This window comes from Bos javanicus, chromosome X (genome assembly GCF_032452875.1).
Source record: "Bos javanicus breed banteng chromosome X, ARS-OSU_banteng_1.0, whole genome shotgun sequence".
Classification (NCBI taxonomy): domain Eukaryota; kingdom Metazoa; phylum Chordata; class Mammalia; order Artiodactyla; family Bovidae; genus Bos; species Bos javanicus.
The window spans coordinates 95,896,874-95,924,643 of NC_083897.1; the positions used below are offsets into that span (position 1 = coordinate 95,896,874).

The 27,770-nt window shown below is 39.5% G+C and overlaps 1 protein-coding gene and 1 pseudogene across 1 annotated transcript; both read left to right on the forward strand.

Annotated features, from left to right (window-relative positions):
* Positions 1-241: 241 nt before the first annotated feature.
* Positions 242-1,724, forward strand: LOC133242537 (endogenous retrovirus group PABLB member 1 Env polyprotein-like; annotated as a pseudogene).
* An 18,919-nt stretch (positions 1,725-20,643) lies between these two features.
* On the forward strand, positions 20,644-23,901 carry UBQLN2 (ubiquilin 2). Its single transcript, XM_061410275.1, has one exon. The coding sequence runs from the start codon at positions 20,923-20,925 to the stop codon at positions 22,795-22,797; it is 1,875 nt and encodes a 624-aa protein (XP_061266259.1). The 5' UTR covers positions 20,644-20,922; the 3' UTR covers positions 22,798-23,901.
* Positions 23,902-27,770: the final 3,869 nt, after the last annotated feature.

Below are 27,770 nucleotides of genomic sequence, written 5' to 3' on the forward strand. Positions count from 1 at the left end.
TATGTAACTCAGCTCTCAGCATTTCAACAGGCATTAACAGAACTCCGAGAGACGACTCCTGACCCAGCCTCTGAGTCAAACAAGCCTCTATTCGAGCCAGGAACCGAGGTCCTCATAAAAACTTTGGGGTTTGGGGGCCCATCCCTCGTGCCCCTCTGAAAAGACCCTTACCAGGTTATTCTTTCTTCTCCCACAGCTGTCATAGTGCCAGGAATTGATTCACGTGTACATCACACTCGAGTTAAGAGGTGGCACCCTGATTAGAATTCAGTGACTTCATTTTAAGTCTTTCAGATGGGCCTGATAATCTATGTGAGTCTACTTCTGCTGACTCCAAAAATCCTGAGTCTGTTGTTTGATCCTCCAGACAATGCCTTCTTGTCCTGGGCTTACTCCTACACTGCATTCCACAATCAGTCTAACGGCTTAGTCTCCAGAGCACTCCCCTCTTCATCAGTGAAAGACTTCCCATGGTGGACATTTCCACTTCAAGGAAAAGGCTTTCTCCAAGTCTGTGAATACCTTCTAGAACAATCATATGTTATGCCTCTTCATCTGATGACATCTAACAACCCTAAGATGGACAGGTGCAACACTTTGTATTTTAACTATGGACATAAGGTGACTTTTAATTTTGATTATACACTGTCTCTGTTTAATGACTATTTTGCTACACATAAGACAATTAGGTCTAGAGCTAATGGTTTTTTACCTGAGGTTTATCAAACATGGGATGAGGTTATATGGGTAATTCCTGAAAAAGGACATCTAATGTATACTGCCCCTATATGCTGGGAACAAACAGAGCCATCCCCAGAAGTTAGCCAACAACTTAATCACAATGATTGGAAACAATTGAGATTTTTGCCTCAGAAAATATACAATGTAATCATTCCTGCGTTTTCCAACCCCAGTTCAGGTCCTCCCTTTGTCTGGCCAGGCACTGACTGGGACTAGATATCTCAGTTATGCTGGCTTGCTCCAAACAGGACTTATTGGATATGTGGCTCTTACCTATGGGCATGGCTTCCCCTTGGTTGGATAGAGAGATGCACCCTGGATCTAGCCTTTACTCATGGCTTTATATTTTCAGAGCTTCCAGAAGAGCCTGCTAATTTACTCCACCTTAAAACTCGGTGGGCAAGGTCTGTATTTCACTGGTATGATTATTTGGCTACAGTGTTTGTTCCCTCTTTGAGAACTACAGATGTTATGCTATGAGTGGATGCTCTGACTAATTTTACTCAACAGACATTACAAGATTCTCAAAAAGCTATTTCAGCTCTTAATGCTTAACAAGCACAAATTAGAAAGGTGGTTTTATAAAACAGATTGGCTTTAGATATTCTGACAGCTGCACAAGGAGGAACTTATGCCATATTCATACCCAATGCTATACATATATACCTGATATGAGGACTAATGTTACTCATTTTACTAAACACATGAACAAGATGATTGGGGATATGGCTACTCCTGAAGCTTCAATTGCCTCACTTTGGGAGACATTAACTAGTTCCCCATGGTGGAAAACTATCTTAATTACAATAATTCTGATTGTTTTGCTTTTGCTGTTTGCTCCCTGCATCTGTAACTCTGTAACTGGATTTGCTTTTAGTTGCATGAAAGCTTTTAAGTTACAAATGGTTGCTCAAACTCCTGCTACTGCTGCGGCTTTTTCCAACTACTACTTGGGGCCCCTGGATCAGAAATCCTCAGTATGAGGGTTTGGAGAATATATTGCCTCATCAATTTGGGGACAATGCCCCTTGTCAGCTTGCAAGCAGTTACAGAACGAAAATGACGCCCGTTTTCCCTAGACAACACAATTCTCTTAAAAGAAAAGGGGGGGATGAGAGGGTAACAGGCAGGAAGGCCAGGGGTCTCCAAAAGGAGGAAATGGGCTGCAACTGTTAGACATTTTTATCTCTCTTAAGCAGCAGGAGGAAACAAACTAGCGATATTTTTTTTGTCATTCTCTATACAAATTTAAAAGGAGGTTTCTCTTAAAATACTGTGTTGCCATAATGACACCTGGTTTCACCTGAAGTTAACTATTCTCAAACCTGGAGTTAACCAATGCATTTTTCTTATGGAAATGTTTGTCTTAAGCTATGGTAATGTACCATGGCAAATGTTTACCCCAGACTCTGTCTTCAAGTCGGTTCCACCTAATGGCTTGGAACCTACGTGACAAACCAGTATGTTATACTCAGACATTGTTCCCCTAATCTATGTAAACGAAACTACTTGTATAGTTATCTGCCCTTCTACAAGATTCAAGTCAATCATTTTCTGGCCCTGGTTGACTCTCTGGTGCCAAGATTATCCCAAAATACATCTTATGGATGAGGGGCCTGGTGCATTCTGAGTTTTAAGACATTCCGTTCTTTCATTAACAAACTTCTAGTTTGTTTTATATATATATATATATATATATATATATATATATATATATATATATATGCTTTCTATGTCAGAAGCTTTCTTTATCTCCTTTATAGTTTAATAAAACTTTATTTCACAAAAGCTCTGAGTGATCAAGCCTCGTCTCTGGCCCAGGATTGAATTATTCTCCTCCAGAGGCCAAGAATCCCGGCATCTTTTTGTGTTTCAACAACAACCTTTCAGACCTTACCTATAATAATTAGAAAAGTGACTATTAACAATTTAGTGATCATTGAAGTAGATCAAGAAGGTGGAGAAGTAGGATGTGAAACTCACCTACTCCCCACAGATACATCAAAAATACATCTACATGTGAAAAGACTCTCACAGAACACCTACTGAATACTGGCAGAAGACCTCAGACCTCTGAAAGGGCAAGAAAATCTCCATGTAGATGGGTAGGACAAAAGAAAAATGAAAGAGAAAGAAATTGCAATGTCATCTGTGCCCCTGAGAGGGAACTGTGAAAGATGAAATGTTTCTACACACAGGGAAGTCCACTCATTGGTGGGGAGGTCAGTCCGTATGGGGGCGTGTATTTTGGAGCCTCAGAAGAGAGCACAGTAACAGGTTTATGAAAGCAAAGCATAGAGAGACTTCATAGAGGATTTAGTGCTGACTGGCACTCCCTAGCCTGAGATGCTGGTCCGTTGGGGCAGGGCAAGCTGGGTAGTGAGACTGGGGCTTCAGAAGGTAGGTGAGGGGAGAGGACTAGGATTGGCTGTTCGAAGATAGCCTGAGGTGGCTGGGAGGTACTACACCACAACAGAGGAAGTCTGGGAAGAATCCTGGGCCCAGCAGAGATGCAAGGTACTGTTGTTGAGGGGCACATGAGGAGATGGGCAGGACCATCATAGGAGCTTCTTTTGTGGCAGGGCACTGCCTGAATGAACTATGGGGAGAGCATGAGCCACTGTTGCCATCTCAGAGTCCAGAGGTGACAAGGAATTCTGCCACCACTGAGGGTCCTGTGAGGAGGTACAGGTCACAGCCTTCACTGTCCCAGGAGTGTGCATAAACTGCCAAAATCAAGGGTCCTGTGACCTGGTGCCAATCTCTGCTCCCACCTGCTCAGGAGTATGTGCAGCCAGCTACCTCTACCTAGGGACCCTCAACCAGCAGCCAACTGCTACCAGTACCTTCTTGAAAGCAAGTGTTCTGACCATGCACCTGCACACCCACTATTAAGGGGATGATGGCTAACACATGCTGAGGAAAGGGATGGCAAGCATCCAAACCAAAAAGAGCCCTCATGTCAAAAAATATTAATATTAAACTCACACAAGCTATTCAGGGATGCTGCTGCTGCTACTGTTGCTAAGTCGCCTCAGTTGTGTCCGACTCTGTGCGACCCCATAAATGGCAGCCCACCAGGCTCCCAGGTCCCTGGGATTCTCCATGCAAGAACACTGGAGTGGGTTGCCATTTCCTTCTCCAATGCATGAAAGTAAGAAGTGAAAGTGAAGTCGCTCAGTCGTGTCCGACTCTTAGCGACCCCATGGACTGCAGCCTATCAAGCTCCTCCATCCATGGGATTTTCCTGGCAAGAGTACTTGAGTGGGGTGCCATTGCCTTCTCCGTATTCAGGGATACTCACACATATAAATAGCCCTTCAGACTATAGTCAATGTTTGTTTTCTCCCAAACTCACAGAGTAGGAGAATAAGCAAAATAAAAAAGTAGAGGAATCACTCTCAGTTAAAAGACCAAAAGAATTCCTCTGAAGGAGCAAATAATGAAACAAACCTCTTCAATCTAGCAAAGTTGGCTAGATTGTTCAGCTGGCTGGCTGTAGTTGTTCAGGCACTAAGTTGTGTCCTGTTCTTTGCAACCTCATTGACTGCAGTGTGCCAGGCTTCCCTGTCCTTCACTATCTCCTGGAGTTTGCTCAAATTCATGTCCATTGAGTTGGTGATGCTATCCAATGATATCCTGTGTCACCCTCCTTCTCCATTTGCCTTCAGTCTTTCCCAGTATCAGGGTCTTTTCCAATGACTTGACCCTTTATATCACATGGCCAAAGTATTGGAGCTTCAGTGTCAGCATCAGTCCTTCCAACGGATATTCAAGGCTGACTTCCTTTTGGATTGAACGGTTTGATCTCCTTGCAGTCCAGATGACTTCTGAGGGTCTTCTCCAGCACAATAGTTCAAAAGCATCAGTTTTTCAGTGCACAGCTCTTTTTTTAGTTCAACTTTCACATGCATACATGACTACTGGAAAAAAACATGGTCCGACTATATGGATCTTTGTTGGCAAAGTAATGTCTCTGCTTTTTAATACACTGTCTAGGTTTGTCATAGCTTTCCTTCCAAGGAGCAAGCATCTTTTAATTTCATGGCTGCAGTCACCATCCGCAGTGATTTTGGAGCCCAAGAAGATTAAATCTGTCACTGCTTCTACTTTTTCCCCTTCTATTTGCCATGAAGTGATGGGACTGGATGCCATAATCTTAGTTTTATAATGTTGAGTTTTAAGCCAGCTTTTTCACTCACCTCTTTCACCCTCATCAAGAGGCTCTAACATATCAGTTTTAAAGTGGAGGTAATTAAAATGAAAATACTGAATGAATTAAAAGAGGCTATTGACAGAAATACAAGTTACTGTAAAAATGAACTAGAAACTATAAGGAGGAGACAAGAAAATTTTTAAAATTCATTTGCTGAGATGAAAGCTTAGCTCAAGGCAATGAATAGTAGAATGAATAATACAGAAGAAAGAATAAGTAACCGGGAAGATAGAATAATAGATAATACTCAGTCAAAACAGCAGCCTGAAAACCAAATGAAAAATGACAACAATAGGAGACATACGAGATAATATAAAGTGGACCTATTTATTTGTAATAGGGATTTCAGAAGGAGAATAAAGAGAAAAGTGGATTGAAAATGTACTTGAAGAAATTACGACTGAAAATTTCTCAAACGTAAAGAAGGAAACAGTTATCCAGATACAGGAAGCATAGAAGGCCTCAGACAAAATGAAACCAAACGGGTCTACACAAAATATATCATAATAAAAATGGAGAAAGTTAAAAATAAGGAGAGGATTCTAAAGGCAGCAAGAGAAAAAGAGTTAATTATAAGGGAACTTCCATAAGGCTATCAGCTGATTTCTCTAGAGAAACACAGCAGACCAGAAAGGAGTGTCAAAATATATTCAAAGCCCTAAAAGAGAAAAATCTGCAACCTAGAATATTCTAACCGGAAAGCTTATCATTTAGATTAGAAGGATACATAAAGGATTTCTCAGACAAGCAGAAACTTGTCTGAGAAAAGAAAAGAGCAATACTAGGTTATCTCTAAATAGAAAAGAATCAAAAAGATATAAGAAGGAGGAAATCACAATAGGAAAGTAAATCGCTTAAATTAGCCAGTATACAGATCAAAAAAAAAAAAAAGCTATTTTTGAAAACAACAATGAACACAAGGAACAGCAAGAGGATAATTTGTATGGAAATACAAAAAACCTTGAATAGCCAAAGCTATCTTGAGAAAGAAGAATGGGACTGGAGGAATCAACCTACCTGACTTCAAGCTCTACTACAAAGCCACAGTCATCAAGACAGTATGGTACTGGCACAAAGACAGAAGTATAGATCAATGGAACAAAATAGAAAGCCCAGAGATAAATCCATGCACATATGGACACCTTATCTTTGACAAAGGAGGCAAGAATATACAACGGATTAAAGACAATCTCTTTAACAAGTGGTGCTAGGAAAACTGGTCAACCACTTGTAAAAGCATGAAACTAGAGCACTTTCTAACACCATACACAAAAGTAAACTCAAAATGGATTAAAGATCTAAATGTAAGACCAGAAGCTATAAAACTCCTAGAGGAGAACATAGGCAAAACACTCTCTGACATAAATCACAGCAGGATCCTCTATGACCCACCTCCCAGAATATTGGAAATAAAAACAAAAATAAACAAATGGGACCTAATTAAACTTAAAAGCTTCTGCACAACAAAGGAAACTATAAGCAAGGTGAAAAGACAGACTTCAGAATGGGAGAAAATAATAGCAGATGAAGCAATGGACAAACAACTAATCTCAAAAATATACAAGCAACTCCTACAGCTCAATTCCAGAAAAATAAATGACCCAATCAAAAAATGGGCCAAAGAACTAAATAGACATTTCTCCAAAGAAGACATACCGATGGCTAACAAACACATGAAAAGATGCTCAAAATCACTCATTATCAGAGAAATGCAAATCAAAACCACTATAAGGTACCATTTCACGCCAGTCAGAATGGCTGCGATCCAAAAGTCTACAAGCAATAAATGCTGGAGAGGGTGTGGAGAAAAGGGAACCCTCTTACACTGTTGGTGCTAATGCAAACTAGTACAGCCACTATGGAGAACAGTGTGGAGATTCCTTAAAAAACTGAAAATAGAACTGCCTTATGATCCAGCAACCCCACTGCTGGGCATACACACTGAGGAAATCAGAATTGAAAGAGACATGTGTACCCCAATGTTCATCACAGCACTGTTTATAATAGCCAGGACATGGAAGCAACCTAGATGTCCATCAGCAGATGAATGGCTAAGAAAGCTGTGGTACATATACACAATGGAGTATTACTCAGCATTAAAAAGAATACATTTGAATCAGTTCTAATGAGGTGGATGAAACTGGAGCCTATTATACAGAGTGAAGTAAGCCAGAAAGAAAAAACACCAATACAGTATACTAACGCATATATATGGAAATTAGAAAGATGGCAACAATAACCCTGTGTACGAGACAGCAAAAGAGACACTGATGTATCGAACAGTTTTTTGGACTCTGTGGGAGAGGGAGAGGGTGGGATGATTTGGGAGAATGGCAATGAAATACGTATAATATCATATATGGAACGAGTCACCAGTCCAGGTTTGATGCACGAAACTGGATGCTTGGGGCTGGTGCACTGGGACAACCCAGAGGGATAGTATGGGGAGGGAGGAGGGAGGAGGGTTCAGGATGGGGAACACATGTATACCTGTGGCAGATTTATTTCGATATTTGGCAAAACCAATACAATATTGTAAAGTTTAAAAATAAAATAAAAATTAAAAAAAAAAGATATAAAAAGGAATATCAAAATCATAATATATGGGGAAGAAGGGTAAAGAAAAGTCAAAGAATTTTTCTTTTTTCTTTTTAGAATGTGTTTGAACCTATATGACTATCAGTCTAAAGCAAGCAGATACAGGAGGGGGTTAACATACTTGAAAAACAGGGCAACCACAAATCAGAAACATACAGTAGATTCACAAAACCTACAAAGAAGAGAACACAAACATAAAATAAAAGGAAATCATTAAACCACAAAAAAAAAAAAAAGGAAAAAAAAGAAACAAAAAATCAACTAGGAAAACAAGGTTTGAAATATCAATAAATACGTATGTATCAATAATTACCTTAAGTGTCAATGGACTGAATGCTCCAATCAAAAAAGACATAGAGTGGTAGATAATATGCCAAAAATCACATAATGATACTTCTTCATAAATAACTTTACTCACTTATCAACTGACTGTTCAATTCAGTCCTCCTTCAACTTTGTCCAAGATAAAGAATTGGAAATTACAGACTTGCAAAACAATTTATTACCTAGTGTTTGGAATCATTCACCTTCTCAACATGGACACAAATATATTTCAAATTTCCCCTTTATAAATAAACTCAAGGTTTTCATCCCCAGAGGCAATGCAACACTGTCAAATCTTAGATACATGATAGAAATATGCCTTTAATTTATAAAGTGGGAACAGGTAAATTGCAGAAAAAGGAATGCATTTAACTGAGGGGCATTTTCTGGCAGATTAATTTTAGGAAAGAAACCATATGGAAATTGAGTATCTAGAAATTGATTCTCTTTAAACTACTGTCTTTAATCTCCTACAACTTGAAAAGACTTTTTGTAGCCAAACTCAATTTGAAGCCTTGCCATAGATAATACTGCTACCACTACTATATCTGCTGTCACAACTGATTTTTACCATTGAAATCACATAGAATCCTTTGGGGCTCTGGATCACAAAAGCCTTTCTGTGTCCCTTGTTTCTTTTTTGTAGAAAATAGGTTTCATTCCACCTCCATGGATTTCCCTGAGTTCCAAAGGGCTGATTCAAACAGATGCTAATCTGGCAAAGGAGAGGATGTAGAGACAAGGGAGAAACAGTCAAGGAACAATATGCAGTCTTAGGGCAGAGTCTTAGTTTCCCTAAAGAGATATACATAGCAATATACTTGAGATATTTTGCAGGTAATGAAATCCCTGCCAGGTGGAAGAAGTATGCTGCCCACAAGCACACAGACTCCAGACCAGTTGGAACCAGGTTGATGATGCTGACTCCCGAGCACCTCACAATCAACCAATTAGAAGAATGTCTATGAATTGATTGTGCCCTCCTCCTTGAACCATTACTATAAAGCTCCTCACTACCTCCTCCAGATTGGGACACACAGTTTTGAGAGCATTAGTTCATTGTTGTCTGCATTTGCCTGGCAAAGTAATAAAGCTATTATTTTCTACTTCACTTAAAACCGTCCCTGAGATAAATTTGATACCAGAGTATGGAGGCCAAGTTTTGGCTATACCATCAAAAATTGACCATACTTTTGTAAGAGTTCACCTTTCTTAACTGTAGTATCTTTGTTTTATCCTCCAACCATCTACAGACCACAAAGTTTTCCTATAATCATTGCATTCTCTTTGATTTGTACTTGCAAAGTTTTGCTACTGAGTTCAAGCTTGCTCTGCTCACCACACAACAGGCCATTTAACTGAAAAGGGAAGTGTTAAAGCAAGGAATAAGACTTTATTCTGAAGGCCAGTCAACCCAGAAGATGTCAGACTAATGTCTCAAAATAACCATCTTGTCTGAGTCTGCATCCCAGGTTCTTTTATAGAACAGAGTGGTGGGTAGTGGGAAGATGAGGAAGCAAATAAAAAGGCCACTAATCTTGCAAATATCTCCTGGAATGGCAAGCCTCCGGGAATGGATGTGTTAATTTCTCCTTTCCAGTAATCATTCACAGGTTGACAGAGTTCTGAAAAAAGCCATTTCAGTTTAACATTCAAGCAGAGAAACAGGGTACCAGAGGCAGACCATTGTGTATAGACAATATCCTTTTATGAACAAAAGCAACAGAAAGCAAGATTAAAGTAAAACAAACAGATCCAACATGGAGTCATAATTGGCTCTTTCCTGTAACATTTTCAGTATCTGATGGATTTTTGACTGCAACATTAAAATCCACAAATAAATGTCATCTACAGATGTCAGTCTGAAGACTTTAGGCTATTTAAAAGTAAATACCCACAGTCTTCTTTAAAATTTACTTGTAATTGGAAGGTAATAGCTCTACTTCTGCTTGATTGACTATGCTAAAGCCTGTGACTGTATGGATCACAACAAACTGGAAAATTCTTCAAGAGGTGGGAATACCAGACCACATGACCTGCCTCCTGAGAAATCTGTATACAAGTCAAGAAGCAACAGTTAGAACTGGACATGGAACAACAGGCTGGTTCCAAATTGGGAAAGGAGTTCATCAAGGCTGTATATTGTCACCCTGCTTATTTAACTTATATGCAGAGTACATCATGAGAAATGCTGGGCTGGATGAAGCACAGGCTGGAATCAAGACTGCTGAGAGAAATATCAATAACCTCAAATATGCAGATGACACCACCCTTATGGCAGAAAGTGAAGAACTAAAGAGCCTCTTGATGAAAGTGAAAGAGGAGAGTGGAAAAGTTGGCTTAAAGCTCAACATTCAGAAAACTAAGATCATGGCATCTGGTCCCATCACTTCATGGCAAATAGATGGGGAAACAGTGACAGATTTTATTTTGGGGGCTCCAAAATCACTGCAGATGGTGATTGCAGCCATGAAATTAAAAGACGCTTGCTCCTTGGAAGAAAAGTAATGACCAACCTAGACAGCATATTAGAAAGCAGAGATGTTACTTTGTCAACAATGGTCCATCTAGTCAAAGCTATGGTTTTTCCAGTAGTCATGTGTGGATGTGAGATCTAGACAATAAAAGATGCTGACCACCAAAGAATAGAGGCCTTTGAACTGTGGTGTTGGAGAAGACTCTTGAGAGTCTCTTGGACCACAATAATTTCAAACCAGTCAATCCTACAGGAAATCAGTCCTGAATATTTATTGGAAGGACTGATGCTGAAACTCAAGCTCCAATACTTTGGCCACCTGATGAGAAGAACTGACTCATTGGAAAAAAACCCTGATGCTGGGAAATATTGCAAGCAGGAGGAGAAGGGGACGACAAAGGATGAGATGGTTGTATGGCATCACTGACTCCATGGACATGAGTTTGAGCAAGCTTCGGAAGTTGGTGATGGACAGGGAAGCCTGGTGTGCTTCCATGGGTTCACAAAGAGTCGGGCATGACTGAATGACTGAACTGAACTGATGGCCTCATAATTTTCACAAATACATCATTATAATTAAATCAACTTACGGAATTCTTGTGTTCATGTTATCTTGTTGCTCCTTTCTTAAGTTTCAACTAATTAATGTTGTATTCTCAGTAACTGAGGCATGTTAATTTAACTGCTGAAATGTTCATTTTACTTAGTTGTAATTTAAAACATTAAAATTGATAGATTTTGGAATAAAATGGAAAAAAAAAAAAAACCATGATATTTAAGTTAAAGAAGAGAACTCAAGAAAATGTGCTTTTGGCCAAATGTGTTGAAACAGAGAGTTAGAATAATGGTTACCAGAGGCTAGCAGATGAGGGGAGATGGGGTGATAGTGATCAAAGGGTATGAACTTACAAGTTCCAAGGATCTAATTTACACCATGGTGATTATGGTTAATAATGCTATATTGTATATGTGAAAGTTACTAAGAGAGTAGATCTTAACTGTTCTCTCCACAAACAAGAAAAGGTAATTGTATGATGAAAATAAACTAGAGTGCATGTGCCTTTGTCTTTAGGGGCTTCCCTGGTGACTCAGTGGTAAAAATGTGACTGCCAATGCAGGAGACACAGGTTCGATCCCTGGGCTGAGAAGATCTCCTGGAGAAGGAAATAGAAATCCACTCCAGTATTCTTGCCTGGGAAATCCCTTGGACAGAGGAGTCTGGTGTACAGTCCATGGGGTGTAAAGAGTCAGAAACAACTGAGAAACTGAAAAACAATAGCCCTTCTCTTTGACCAACTTAGCCGGAAGCAAACAGGTATTGGGGAAATTTTCTGAAGACTCTAATAGTTTGTTGAAGTGTTTCAGGCCCTAACTCTGGTCTGTGATTTAATTTGGAAGGATGTTCAAGTATTTCTACCTACTTGTTTCACTTATGAGGAAAAACAGAGAATCTGCTCAGGGGAAGCTTGCCAGAGACCAACCCAAATGTTATGCTATGGGTGGAGATGCAGTCCCAAACAGGAATCCCTTTGAAATTATAATTCCCTGGAGGGAACAGAAGCCAGGAAGTACATGATCAAATGTGTATTAGAAGGTATGAGAAAGTGTATGAAAAAGTCAGTTAACTATGAAAAGGTTAAAGGAATGACCCAAGAAGGAAAAGAAAATCCAGTCCTTTTTCACGGGTGGCTTGTGCAGGCCTTTAGGAAATATACTAATATAGATCTCTTCACTTCTGAAGGTCAGTGTCCTACTGGGACAGCACTTATTAGTCAATCTTCCCCTGATATTAGGCAAAAACTCCAAAAGTTATAATTTAGCACCCAAACGCCCATGCCCCAATTCCTAAATGTAGCCTTTGGGGTATTCAATAATTGTGACCAAGCTCAGCAGGAAGAGAGAGCCCAACGTGAGGAAGGATAGGCCAAGACTAATGAAAAGCTGATAGCTGTTGCTGTCAGCCATGCTTTGTGATCTCAGGACAACCTGAGGGAGCCAAGAACATCCAACTATCTGCATGGAGGTAAGCCCAATAAGAGGGAATGCTACTAATGCAAGTCAATAGGCCACTTGGTCTGAGATTGCCAGAAAGAACTCCCCAGGCTATGCCCAGCCTGCAAAGATGGCCATGCTGGACTACTGAGGCTGCCCAGGGATTCTGGCAGCTTCCCATAACAAGATGTCTATTTCTATCGAGGAGTTCTGGGTAATCTTTGATGTGGCAAGTAAGAAAATTGATTTTTTGATTGATACGGAACTCACTTATTCTGACTTAATTTCTCACGCTGAATCTCTCTCCTCCAAAAGCTGTACTGTGACTGGTGTCAACGGAAAGCCTCACACCCACCATTTTACTTGCCCTCTCATTTGCCAATTTGAGCAGAGGTTGATTTCACATGCCTTTTTAGTTGTACCTGAGTAACCCACCCCACTACTGGGGAGAGACCTTCTGAGATCCCTCAGGGCCATACTCCAGTTAGGAGGCTCTAAGCAAGCCCCTTATCTTGACTCTGATTAAAACAGACCAGCTGGAAAAGCAAGGTCTTACTCCTAGCCATATTCTACAAGCAGTGAACCTTTCAGTATGGGACAAAGAAATCCCTGTAAAGGCCATAAATGCCCAAACTGTAAGAATTAGTCTTAGCCAGAAAATGCTTAACCTAAGACGAGACAACCGTAAAGTTGAAAGTGAAAAAGGGTTTACAACACCTCACAGATAAATTCTTAAGGCATGGCCTCTTAGTACCCTGCCAGTCTCCATGCAATTCTCTTATTCTGCCAGTTGTTAAGCCAAATGGATTGCTTAGGATGGTTCAAGACCTTAGAGCAGTGAATGCAGTGGTCCCTATATATTTCCTCATGGCCAATCCTTATAGCATATTAACCCAAATCTTAACCCAAATCCCTGAGGATGCTAAATGATTTACTCTACTCAACCTCAAGGATGTCTTCTTTTGGATCCAAGTTCATTTCTTATCACAATGTCTGTTTGCCTTCAAGTGGACTAACCCCAACTCAGGCCAAATGCAACAATATACCTGGACAGTATTGCCTCAGAGCTTTTGGGACAGTCCCACACTTGTTCACCCAGGCCCTAGGAAAGTAACAAAGTGAAATACACCTAAAAGAAAGTGCTATTCTACAGTATATAGATGATATTTCAATATTTAGTCCCTCCATAGAGACCTCCGGAGAAGGTAATGGCACTCCACTCCAGTACTCTTGCCTGGAAAATCCCATGGATGGAGGAGCCTGGTAGGCTGCAGTCCATGGGGTCGCTAAGAGTTGGGCACGACTGAGCAACTTCACTTTCACTTTTCACTTTCATGCATTGAACAAGGAAATGGCAGCCCACTCCAGTGTTCTTGCCTGGAGAATCCCAGGGACGAGGGAGCCTGGTGGGCTTCCGTCTATGGGGTTGCACAGAGTCGGACATGACTGAAGTGACTTAGCAGCAGCAGCAGCAGCAGCAGCATAGAGACCTCAGATCAAAATACCATTGAAATTCTTTATTTCCTTGGAACTCAGGGTTACAGAGCCTGTCAGACAGAGGTACAAATCTCAAAGCAGTGAGTTAAATATCTGGGATATATTATAAACCCTAGAAGTAGACAGTTATCTCCAAATAGAAAACAAGATATATGAGGCCCAAGCAACCCAAATACAAACAACTCCATACCTTTTGGGTATGTCAGGATTTTGTATAAATTAAACCTAAGCCAAGTCCAGAAAGCTATACAAGAATATGGCAAAAGAATACAGCCTGCTCTAGATGACAGTCCCAGTTAAAAACCCTGCGGACTAGGTATTTTTAAAGACCTGGTGGACAGCTGCTCCCAAAATAGAAGGGTCCTTACCATGTCCTGTTGAGCACCCCTACAGCAGTTAAACTCTAAGGAGTCACTAGCTGGGTTCTTCTGTCCAGGATTAAACTTGTCTCCACTGATACGTTACAGGAACCTGAAGTTCCACATTCCAGCTATTTCTGTGAGTCCATCCCTTCCTCTGAGTCTCTACAGGACATGGAATTCACAGGACAGCCTGAAAATTCCCAGGTGAGCCACTACAAGACCTGAAGCTCCTATTCAAAAAGACAAAAGAAAAAAAAACAAACAAAAAAAACACCTTCTTAGACCCTAGGCTAAGTACGCATAGCTACTATTTTCCTTTTGCTTCTAAGTACTTTAATTAACGTACAGAATAATTGATACGCTCTGGTGCATGCATGCTAAGTCACTTCAGTCATGTCCAACTCTTTGTGACCATATGGACTGTAGCCTGCCAGGCTCCTCTGTCAATGAGATTCTACAGTCAATAATACTGGAGTGGATTGCTATGCCCTCCTCCAGGGGATATTACCGACCCAGGGATCAAATCTGCATCTCTTATGTCTCCTGTGTTGGCAGGCTGGTTGTTTACCACTGGTGTCACCTGGGAAGCCCATGCCCTGGGCTTCAGTAGATTCAGATAACTACTGTCTTCTTCACTCTCACCCTTTCTCTTTGAATTCACTGAATTTCTCTGCTCACGCTAGGTGATTTATATATGACCATGATTGGTGTTACTATGAATCTATTAATTGCCTTAGCTTTTCTGGGCAGACTTCCTTTAGCCACAGGATGGGCAGACAACTCTCTGGTTTGCATTGCACAAACTCTTGCTTCCACCACTTGGTTGACAGAATGCTGGATTTGTTTACCCTGAGGTAAGACCATTATGGGTCATAGCGGCCCCATTTTCCATCCCATAAGGAATTTTAAACAAGTTCCTAATGGAAAAATGGTTTTCTACCAAGAATCCAAGGCTCAGGAACAGTAATGTACAGAGTCAGAATTGTTCATTTTCCTACTGAAGAAAATTCTAATGTCTCTTGCCTAACCCTCTCCTTGGAAACAGAAGGAGAATATGAAGTCAAATTGGAAGGATGAAGAATTGGCATTTAAACATCCCAGAGTTTTACAATGGCCCCTCATAAACAAGAACTCTAGTTACCTATTTGCACTCAAACTCTAACTTGCTACCCAATGGAAGAAGGATCCACATTTAAGGAACAGTTATCAGGATGGACATGGATGGAAAGTTTTCAGTATGTAGTTGAAGAACATTTTTAGAACTATAGCATTGAATGGCTAGGTTTTAAAACCTTGGGTGAGTTAGTCTGTTTTGTTCCACCAGGATACATGTTCTTATGTCAGATAGATAAGAAACCATGGCTAATAATTGCCTATGTAATAACTCTACTCTCACACAGTGTAAGCTGGGAACCTTGATTACTTTTATCTTAATCCACTTCTTAAATGAATCCAAGTACTGGGCAAGTTCATTAAAACTGTTTACTCAATTAACCTGGTGGCATCCCAGACAGAGGTGCTTATTTCTTTGGGTACATCTTGTTATGATGGTAGGGGGTAGCTGCCCACCAACATGTTCTTCAAAATTTATCTCTTACTCTCACTGCTATTACTAATACTGCTAATTCTCTTACTAATTTACAGAAGTCTCTAGATTGTCTGTTCAAGGTGACACTTAACAACCATCTGCCCCTGGATTATCTGTTGGCAGATCAGGGAGGAGTATGTGCAATTGCCAACACTTCTTTTTGCACATACATTAACACCTCTTTCTAAGTAGAGACCAACACTGAGAAAACTCAACAAACCACCTGGCTTCAACAATTAACCATCAATCCTTGCAATTCAGTATGGGCTAGGACATTGAAAACTGGTTCTCTAACTTGTTCTCCTTGATCCCAAAAGGTATTAAAAACTTTATTATGGGAGGTTTCCATTTTCTTATAACCTTCCTTTTCTCAGCCATACTGCTTTATGTTATATTTTGCCTAGTGCTTTCTTGTCTCCCATACTATTGCAAATCTGCAACTAATACCTTTCAGTCCAAGAAGGAGGTCTGGGACAAACAGGTTCAGACCTTCCATTTTAGACATAGAGAAATACACTAAATTTTAAGCTCGAGATTAACAAAGATATGCTGACCTTGTATAACCAGATTCCTACCCTTGCTTGAGCCTCTGGTTATAATAGTCTTTAACCAGTCTTCAGCTCCAGCTTCTCTAATCTAATTATTTAGTTTGTTTTCTCTAGGACATCACAGGACAATGGTAATGCAGGGACTCCAGCCACTCCCCACAGCAGATACTGCTGAAATAACAATAGAAATCACTATGGGGCCAATTTAAAGAGACAGGGTGAGAGCTCTGTGACTCCAGCTAGGTAGGATCTATGAGCCCCTGACTAGCTTGAAGAAGCTACAGAAGACAGACTTTCACTTTTCATTTTCCCAATAAATATTTCATGGCATCTATGTCTCTCAAGGGGGATTTGAGGCAAGAAGTAGCTGCCCCTACACCAGGGTAAAGTGATTGGAGATTCATTCCCTGTGAACCAAAACTCCAAAATATCAGTAGCAGGACAATTGAGAGAGGAAGCTGGGCCTTGCCCAGATAGAAGATAAGAAACCACATATTTCTCATTCTTGAAGTCATGGGACCTCAACAACTATACATTCACAGAAAATCTTCTTGGAGTTCGGAAGAGGAGTGATGCCAAGCTACTTATAGGCTTCTTTGGTGGAACCCATTTTGTATAAGCAATGTGTGTGCACACATGGGAGGATCCTGAGATATACCAAATATGAACTTTGAACCAGGCAAATCAAAATGAGTGGCCAAAGGAAACCCAGAAGAAATGCCCCATAAAAACAATCCATACTATCACGAAAGCACAACTCTGCAATTCTCTCTCTCTTGGAGTCTGCCTGTGTGTCTATACACATGTACTGTGCTCTTTTTTCCACCTACCTAAGCACTTTACTTATTTCACTACTTTTTGTCCTTGTGGAAATTCTTTTTAGCGAAGCCAAAGAGCCAGGACCTTGTCACTGACAATTGGTCCAGTGGCTAGGGATTCTGTGCTCTCACTGCTGTAACCCAACATCAGTCTCCAGTTGAGAACCAAAGACTCACTTCAATCTGTTGCAGGTTGAAACCACCTGAGATCTATCTGATTATGTTGCAATGGTAATCATTTTTCATTATATAGATATATCAAATCAATGAGTTGTACACTTTAAATTTACACAGTGTTATATATCAATTCAGAGAAGGCAATAGCACCCCACTCCAATACTCTTGCCTGGAAAATCCCATGGACAGAGGAGCCTGGTAGGCTGCAGTCCATGAGGTCGCTGAGGGTCGGACACGACTGAGCAACTTCACTTTCACTTTTCACTTTTCATGCATTGGAGAAGGAAATGGCAACCCACTCCAGTGTTCTTACCTGGAGAATCCCAGGGATGGGGGAGCCAAGTGGGCTGCCGTCTATGGGGTTGCACAGAGTCGGACACGACTGAAGCGACTTAGCAGCAGCAGCAGCATATATCAATTATATCTCAATGAATCTGAGGTGGAGGGAGAAAACAATGGCCAAAATAACACTAAATCTGTATCTACTGAGCCCAAACTGTGGTCCACCTCCATCTCCCATGGGGAGAATCTCTTTGACAAAGTCTTTGAACTTCTCAGATACTACCCTCTATGGAAGAATTCAGGATGACTGCTATTTAACTATTTATTTTTATTTCTGCTCTCTAAGAAAAAGTTTACAGTAGGGGAAAAAAAAGAAATATGCTTATAAGAGAATTCAAGAAGAGAGTATGTTTCTGCTCCTATTCTGTGCTCCTATGTTTTGCTGTATTCTTGTGAGAGACTTCTAAGAGAATCACTTAATTATAATAGTTTATCTATTTAACTTGTTCTTCAAAGAACTTCTTAGATTTTCTTAACACATTTTATTTTTTGAATTTGTTAATTCATTAATGTTTGATTTTATCACTTTGTAGCCATCACCCTGCTTCTCTCTTTACTCTTTTTTTTTTTTTTGGTCCTCTGTATTTGAATATCTAATTAATTTATTTTCTATTTATTCTTTGGAAGTTAAGATCTTTGAGTGCATAGATTTGACTCTGAGTTCATTTACATATTACCCAGTAAATCAAATACCATTAAATTGAAGCTTGGTAAGAATGCAGATTTCTGAGCACCATTTATATTTTGATAGGTTTGGAGTGGGGTCTAGAAATCTGTATTTTTAAATGAGATCCTCAGATCACACATAGGGAAATCCCATCATATTATGAACGTTTATGTTCTCATTACTACTATTTTTATTACTACTATTTCCCTAAATTCACTCTAAGAACTTTCACTTGTATTTTGTCCCCAAAGTGTTTAATTCTGTTTTAATTTTCAAATGGTTTTTCATTCACACTTTCATTAATGTCGAGTTTTATTCTACTGAGATCAAAGAAGATGACCTGTGATATTTGCTTAATTTTTCTTTTTTTTTTTTGAAAATTAAAAATCTAAAAAACACAACAGTTTAATCAAAAAATGTCCCTATCACCTAGAATTAACTCTTGCTTTTTTGCCATATCTGCTTCCATATAAAAGAGGAAATACATTTTTAGTGATTTAATTAAATTTCCTTTTAATTACTGTCCTGTGTACCATTTGATTCCCTCTTCCTCATGGGTGCAAATTTATGGTATGAACCATTCTAGTATATTTTCAATAGCTTCATATATATATATATACACACACACACCATAGAATGTTGTTCTATTTAATTAGGTTTTTGAGATCTACATATATAAATTTATTTAGATCTAGTTCATTCCCTTTATCTTCTGTATTCTATTAATCACACTATATTAATACATTCCCCTCTTGATAGACATCACATACCTATTTTTTTTTTCTTGAAGGTTACTAAAGTATTTGTGTCCTAATGCTTCAAATGCTATTAAATGCTGGCAGAAAACTAGGGGGAAAAGTACTTTTTTGCATGGTATAAACCAGAATTAGAAATTTATACATAAATTTGAAGTTATTTGTTTTATTATTCAAGTGCTAGATCTTTATTTCTTCTACTTAATCTGTAATTAAGTTAGACAAATATGTTAATAGCTGCCACTACTATTGTATGCCTGTCAATTTCTACCTATAACTTCCCACCAAAATAACTTCTCATTTTTTAAAATTGTAAAGGCAAAGCATACTTATAAAAGCTGTCAGAAAATTAATACTTTTATTTTAAAAAAGGAACAATTATTCATAATTTCAGTACCAAGTAATAACCACCATTAACATACTGGTGTATAGTGTTTCAGGGTTCTTTTTACACATTCACCATCTTTAAAGACAGTTTACACATACTAACTGCTTAGAAATAGTTTTAAAATAAAAATATACTTGCTGTATTTTTTGGTATTGAGACATAATGATTGTATAATTTCTAACTGTACAGAAATATAAATATAAAGCTGACAGTGAAAATACTATGTACTTTCCCTATTTCATGTACAGTTTATATCATACAAATAACCACTTATTTTTTAAACAGTGCATATTTGTATGGTAATATAATATATCTGACCAATCCTGTGTAAAGATATACTGATTATCTTTTAAAATAATTTTTTGAATGCTGTAGTGCATGTACATTTTTACATATGTATTTTTGCATCCTTATCCAATTATTTTCATAGATGAGGTCTCTAAATGAGGCACTTCCAAATAAAGGTGGAAATATTTAAAATATTGATATATATGTTAAAATTGCCTTACACAACCTACACTTCAAAATTAACATTAGAGGACATTTTCTCAGTTCTCTCTCTCCTGAAGATAAGGCCTATTATTATTTTTCATCTTTTCCAATATAAGACAGAGGAAGAATCTCATTGTTTCAATTTAATTTCTTTGCTTGCCAGTGAGCTTAATGATTCTTTCATATGCCCATTGGCCATTTGCATTTCTTTTGTAAAATGCAGGCTCTGCCCAGTTCTCTTCCCTTCTAAGGGTAGTGTTCACCTTTCCCTTTTTGCTTTGTCAGTGCTCTTTATTTTTCATTTTTGATCTTTTAATTGGGGTCGGTTCGATTCAGGCTTTCACCTGTTCACTTTACTGCTTAATGGAATATATATATGTATATATATTTTTTCCATTAGCTTTTAATGTCCTTTATAGAAGCTGGCTTCCCTTCCTCTCTTTCTTTCCCTCTCTTTTCGCTTGTCTGCTGTTGTCCTTTCGTTTCTTTCTCTCTGTTTCTCTCCCTTATTTTCTTTTTTTACTACATAAGTTTTTAATTTTGACCGAGTTGCAGCTATCATTCTGGGCCTGGCGCCGCCTCAGTAGGGGGGGCAGCGGGGAGGAGAGCGCGGAGCTGGGGGAGGGGAAGGGGCGGGGAGGAGCGGGCGGAGCAGTTGCAGAAGCTGCTGGGAGAGCGCGCGGTGGGATCACACGGCGGCCCGGCGGCGGCGGCGGCGGCCCAGAGACCGGAGCGCCGAGACCGCGGACCGCGGCCTACACGGAGCCTTCTTTTCACCGGAGGACCAGTGATCTGCAGTCTTCAACACAGAGGTACCGTGCTCCGCGCTCCCCGCCCGGTCCGGCCCAACCTGCAGTGGCAGTGCCTCCTTCTTTCCTCTCTCTCTCTCTCTCTCTCGCCTGCCGGCGCCTTCCCTGACTGCCTGCGTCACCGCGGCCGCCATGGCTGAGAATGGCGAGAGCAGCGGCCCCCCGCGCCCCTCCCGCGGCTCTGCTGCGGCCCAAGGCCCAGCCTCTACCCAGGCCGAGCCCAAAATCATCAAAGTCACTGTGAAGACCCCCAAAGAGAAAGAGGAGTTCGCAGTGCCCGAGAACAGCTCAGTCCAGCAGTTTAAGGAAGCGATTTCGAAACGCTTCAAATCCCAAACAGATCAGTTAGTGCTGATTTTTGCCGGAAAAATCTTAAAAGATCAAGATACCTTGATCCAACATGGCATCCATGATGGACTGACTGTTCACCTTGTCATCAAAAGCCAGAACCGACCTCAGGGCCAGTCCACACAGCCTAGTAATGCCGCGGGAACTAATACTACCACCGCGTCGACTCCCAGGAGTAACTCCACACCTATTTCCACAAATAGCAACCCGTTTGGTTTGGGGAGCCTTGGAGGACTTGCAGGCCTTAGCAGCCTCGGCTTGAGCTCGACTAACTTCTCTGAGCTCCAGAACCAGATGCAGCAGCAGCTCTTGTCCAGCCCTGAGATGATGATCCAAATCATGGAAAATCCCTTTGTTCAGAGCATGCTTTCGAATCCTGATCTGATGAGGCAGCTCATTATGGCCAATCCACAGATGCAGCAATTGATTCAAAGAAACCCAGAAATCAGTCACCTGCTAAACAACCCAGATATAATGAGGCAGACCCTCGAAATCGCCAGGAATCCAGCTATGATGCAGGAAATGATGAGAAATCAAGACCTGGCTCTCAGCAATCTTGAAAGCATCCCAGGTGGCTACAATGCTTTACGGCGCATGTACACTGACATTCAAGAACCCATGCTTAATGCTGCACAAGAGCAGTTTGGTGGTAACCCATTTGCCTCCGTGGGGAGCAGTTCCTCTTCTGGGGAAGGCACACAACCTTCCCGCACAGAAAATCGTGATCCACTACCCAATCCCTGGGCGCCACCACCGGCTACCCAGAGTTCTGCGACCACTAGCACAACAACTAGCAGTGGCAGTGGATCTGGCAGTAGCTCCAGCAGTGCTACCGGAAACACAGTGGCTGCAGCCAATTATGTCGCCAGTATCTTCAGCACCCCAGGAATGCAGAGCTTGCTGCAACAGATAACGGAAAACCCCCAGCTGATCCAGAATATGCTGTCTGCACCATATATGAGAAGCATGATGCAGTCTCTGAGCCAGAATCCAGATTTGGCTGCACAGATGATGCTGAATAGCCCTGTGTTTACTACAAATCCTCAGCTGCAGGAGCAGATGCGTCCACAGCTCCCGACTTTTTTACAGCAGATGCAGAATCCAGACACGTTATCGGCCATGTCAAACCCAAGAGCAATGCAGGCTTTAATGCAGATCCAGCAGGGGCTACAGACATTAGCCACTGAAGCTCCTGGCCTCATTCCAAGCTTCACTCCAGGTGTGGGGGTGGGGGTGCTGGGAACAGCTATAGGCCCTGTAGGCCCAGTCACACCCATAGGCCCCATTGGCCCCATAGTCCCGTTTACGCCCATAGGTCCCATTGGGCCCATAGGACCCACTGGCCCTGCAGGTCCCCCTGGCTCCACTGGCACAGGCGCACCCCCTGGGCCTACTGTGTCTAGCTCTGCACCCAGTGAAACCACGAGCCCAATATCGGAATCTGGACCCAACCAGCAGTTCATTCAGCAAATGGTGCAGGCTCTGGCTGGTGCAAATCCTCCGCAGCTGCCAAATCCAGAAGTCAGATTTCAACAACAACTGGAACAGCTCAACGCAATGGGCTTCTTAAACCGGGAAGCAAACTTGCAGGCTCTAATAGCAACAGGAGGCGACATCAATGCAGCCATTGAGAGGCTGCTGGGCTCCCAGCCATCGTAATTACATTTCTGTACCTGGAAAAAATGTATCTTATTTTTGATAATGGCTCTTAAATCTTTAAACACACACAAAATTGTGCTTTACTTTCAGTTTGATTCTTTCAACTTTGTCTAGTTATAAATTTAATATGCATTTTAAGGTGGAGTCCTTTCCTCCCTCTTTGTTTCCTCCCTCCCTCTCTCCTTCCTTCCCTCCCTTCCTCTGTTTTGAATGGTGAGAATCAATGCTGTTTTACTCAAAGGTGTTGCATGCAAACACTTCTTTATTCTGCATTTATTGTGATTTTTGGAAACAGATATCAACGTTTACAGTTGGGTGAACAAGTTTTGTCCTACAGATGTCCAATTTATTTGCATTAAACATTAGCCTATGATAGTAATTTAATGTAGAATGAAAATATTAAAAACAGAGACAGATTAATTGAAGCTCTATAATTTGTGGTACAATATTGCTTATTGTGACTTTGGCATGTATTTTTGCTAGCAAAATGCTGTAAGATTTATACTATTTGATCTTTTTTTGATATATTTATACACAGTACAGTAAGCACAATTGGAACTGTACATCTCGATAAATTGCAGCAGAATCTCTGAGCAGATATGTATAACCAAAATGAGAAAGAATATAAGAAATATTTCTGGAGCTCGGTATATCTCACAATTTTGTAGAATCTTACAGCATCTTTGATAAACTTCTCAGTGAAAATGTTGATTAGGTAAGTTCAGTTAAAATATAGTAGAAATGTTTATCCTGGTATCTCTAAGTATACATTTAATTGTACAGAAAACAGTGTGACGTGTCAACATTTGCAAATTGATTGTATATGAACTTAATCTTAGTGCAGCCTGAAGGATCAGTATAGTAATGCCAGGAAAGTGCTTTTTTAAGACTTCCTTCTCAGCTTCTCCCATAAAGAGATCCCAGTACGCATTTTGATTTGTAATTGGAAATGTAACTTTCACTGAAAGTGTCATGTGATGTTTGCATTACTTTTAACTGCTGTGTATAAAGAAAACTGTATCTTTTGACTCCATCAGTTATTTCTCTTGTGCACAGGGAAAATGCATTAAAAATGACTAAAAAAATAAAAAATGAATAAATTTTTTTCTTTTTGCCTTCTGTCCATAGGATCATGTTTAGAAGGATTGCCCAACCCAAGGATTATATAAATCTTGTCCTGTATTTCTCTAATTTTAATGGTTTCATTTTTTATAAAAAAAAAAAAGTACCTTTGCCCTGTCTGGAATTATTTTGGTGAATAGATTTACATATTTTACCATTTTTCCCTCAAGTTTAGACTGTTGTTACCTAGTATTTATTTCATTGTCCACATTCCCCCTCCATTTGAAATGTCATACACACACACACACACACACACTTTATTCTGTTTGAATTCTCTTTAGTACCACTGAACATTGTAGCCCCAGTACACCAGCCTGTAGTTATTGAGTTAGAAATATGACTTCATATCTCTTAGGGCACATCCTCCTTTTGATCTCTTTTATTTTTCACAATTTTCTACTGATTCCAACATGTTTATATTACCAGATGAACTTTATAGTTACTAGATAGCCACTCCCCCCAAATAAATTGGTGATTTGGTTAGGATTGTCTTAAATTGATAGGATAGTGAGAAGTACAGAATTACAATGCTTTCCAGAAACATGATATATTGCCTCATTAAAAAAAAAAACACTTTTTACATCCTTCAAGAGTTTTATTTATTTAAGCCCCATATAATTTGTAATAAATATATTCCTAGTAATACAGATATATAGGAAACAATTCTGGAGTTGGGAGTTCTTAGTGTGTTACCCATGTTGTGCATTTTTGCTTTATAAGGGAAGAATGTATTTTCATAGATTAGTTTTAAGTTGACAGTTTACTGAAATCTATTAAAAGGTTTTCAGTTGATCCTTTTGAGTGTTTTCTGGTAATCAATCATACCAATGGAAAATTTATAATGATAGATTATTTTCAAAATTTATAACATAGATTCTAACAGCATGGGTTAAACAATTCATGCTAAAGAAAAAATTAGTGGCAGTGACATTCTTGTATTATTTCTCATTTTAACCAGACTATGTTTGCTGCAGCAATTCTTTTTTTTTTTTAATTTTATTTTATTTTTAAACTTTACAATATTGTATTAGTTTTGCCAAATATTGAAATGAATCCGGCACAGGTATACCTGTGTTCCGCATCCTGAACCCTCCTCCCTCCTCCCTCCCCATACCCTCCCTCTGGGTCGTCCCAGTGCACCAGCCCCAAGCATCCAGCATCGTGCATCGAACCTGGACTGGCGACTCATTTCATACATGATATTATACATGTTTCAATTTTTGAAAAACTATTTCCCTGGGACATGGTCTAATAAGTTTGCAAAATGCTGTACACTATAGCCCCTCTTGGACAGTCATTATGTAGTAAATTTTGACCTAGTATTATTTTCTTAAAAGGAGTATGTTCTTCAGTTTAAAAGAGTAAAAACTATTTAAACTTTTACCTAACTCAACATTGCCTAAACTTACTTGAGTAAAGAACTACTTTTTCCCTTTTAAACACAATAACATCCGGCATATCAATATTGCTTAGAACACCAACTGAGGAAATGGTGTTTTATTATTTCACTGCTGTATGAAGCTGTATGTTTATGGTAATTATAATAACAAAATCTTCCACAGTAAATTAAAATTATGATGAATGATTTTATACATCGAATCATATCAGTACAAAAATAAGCCAATAACATAGAAAATAGCAATAAATCGTAGCCATAGGAAAAAGTGGATGGATGTTTTCTGAGGCCTGGCTCAGATAATTTACCAGGTAAAATTCTTTCAGGCGTTGAAGGAATTACTCTTACCAGATGTTTCTCTGCCTTTTAATATGTTTCGTTTTCTCCCTGAAAAAGTCCACGTCTTTTAATATATTAATGCTGTTTTTGTTGTATTTTGCTTTCCAGTTTATTAATTCTTATTTGTAACTCTACTCCCTCTTTTAAAATTTTTTATACTGTTCTTTCTCCATCTCTTACATGATATAATTTCCTCTTATTATCTTACAAGTTCATTTTATAGGCTCTGTTTTTGTTTTGGGTTTTCTGTATTTACTATTAATTCATAATTTATCCATTTATTCACCATTGAATAAGAAGGGGATATCCTAACCTGCTTTCTGTCCCTCCAATAAGAGTGGGGTAATTATCTTATGCTTTCATTATTTAAGTGATTGTCACCCCCTCCCTAAGCTTACACTAGATGGCTAAATGGTACTGACTTTGTGATCCAGCAGGATGAAGTAGTGGGGAGGGAGATAGGCTCAGGGGCAATCCCAACAGGAAAGGTTCACCTTAAGATTGCATTCCTCATTTGTTCTTTTGGCCTCTACTTCAGGTGTGTGATGTCATGTACAGTAACCACTTGTGTGTGGCCAGTTGGGGATGGGGTCATGGAATGGATATACAACATTGAAATAAGTCCTGCTGGTTTGTTAATGAGGACTCACATCAGGTTGAGACCATCTTGTTTAATGATATACCATGGTCAGAGACACTGAATTTGCCTTCTGAGAAGGGGCAGCCTGCTCCAAAATCTCTTCATGTACAATGTCAAAATAGCAACAAGAGGAGTAATTCCTGTCAGAGCCTAGCCCAAGAATTGGGATTAGGGTATTAGGAGAGCCTTTGGCCTGTGTTTCATGTCCACAAGAATATCTCAAATTCAGAATTTTAACATTATTCTCTAATGAATTTATTATTCTAGCCATACAACTAAGACTGACCTGATAGAAAATGTTCATAATACGGCTTAATTTAGTAAATATAAACTTTTAAAACTATGTGGCAATTTTTATATTCCCAACTTGGTATTATTTTATTAAAGAATACATTGGGAGATTTAGATAAAGGAAGTTACTCAGGCTTACCTCAATTTATGAGTGGTTCCCATGCCAATTTTTTCACTGCCTGCCCCCACCTTCATTCCTTGCTCCTTTAAGCTAGATTGTATTAGTGGTTTTCTGCCAGGATTTTCTTGATTTGTAAATATATCACAGAACTTCAGATTGGTGATATCTTTCAATATGGCCCCATCAATATCGTGTCTTAAAGATATTCCTTGAGAATTCTAATGCCCTTGTTGTTTGTACAAGTTTTGCTCAATTTTTGTTTGCCTGTGGTAATTTCTATTGATTTTTGGGAGGGAGGCAAGAACTGGGGACCTGTTCCATTGCTACCATCTTCCCAGAAGTCTGTTAGGAAACTTAGGGGAAAAACAATTTTCTAAAAATAGAAAGGTGAAAAATGATTTGGCAGACATCAGACTGAAACCACCTCAAAGAACAACATTGTCAGGTGGTGTACATTCTTACCAAGGCTTTAAACATTTTGATATTAATTACCATTGGCAAAAGTTAATTCTAAACCAACACATCCAAAGTTTGAGTGAGCCACTCTCAAATAAGGAATTGTTTGTCCTGATGTACATAGACAACATTATTCATCAGATGGATATGTATTGATGCATATAGCTTCAGCTATACTGAGATATCTATGCACAGATTTGGATTCCCTAAACACTTCCAAAATTCAACTTCAGAACTTCTTAGCCCAATGTGAAGATTAGCGAGTTTAAGGTAATTTCAGGGAAGATGCTGTAATTTATTATTAAAAAATAGTTGATGAGCTTGATTACTCAGCTCTAGCATGGATTTCATAAGATTGTTTCTGTCAGATTAGAAGGACAATAAATAGCTAATATATTCATGCTTATGTTCAATTTTCATAGCAATCCTATAAGATAGTACTACTATTATTTTCCCCGGTTTACAAATAAGGAAATAAACTAAAAGAGGTTAGTTTTCTGGGGTCTCATAGCTATTAAGTGATAGAGTCAAAATTTGAGCCCAATTCTAAGATTCCAGAGTGTGTACTGAACCAATTGACTCTTTTGCTCTCCCCTGAACCTATTAAA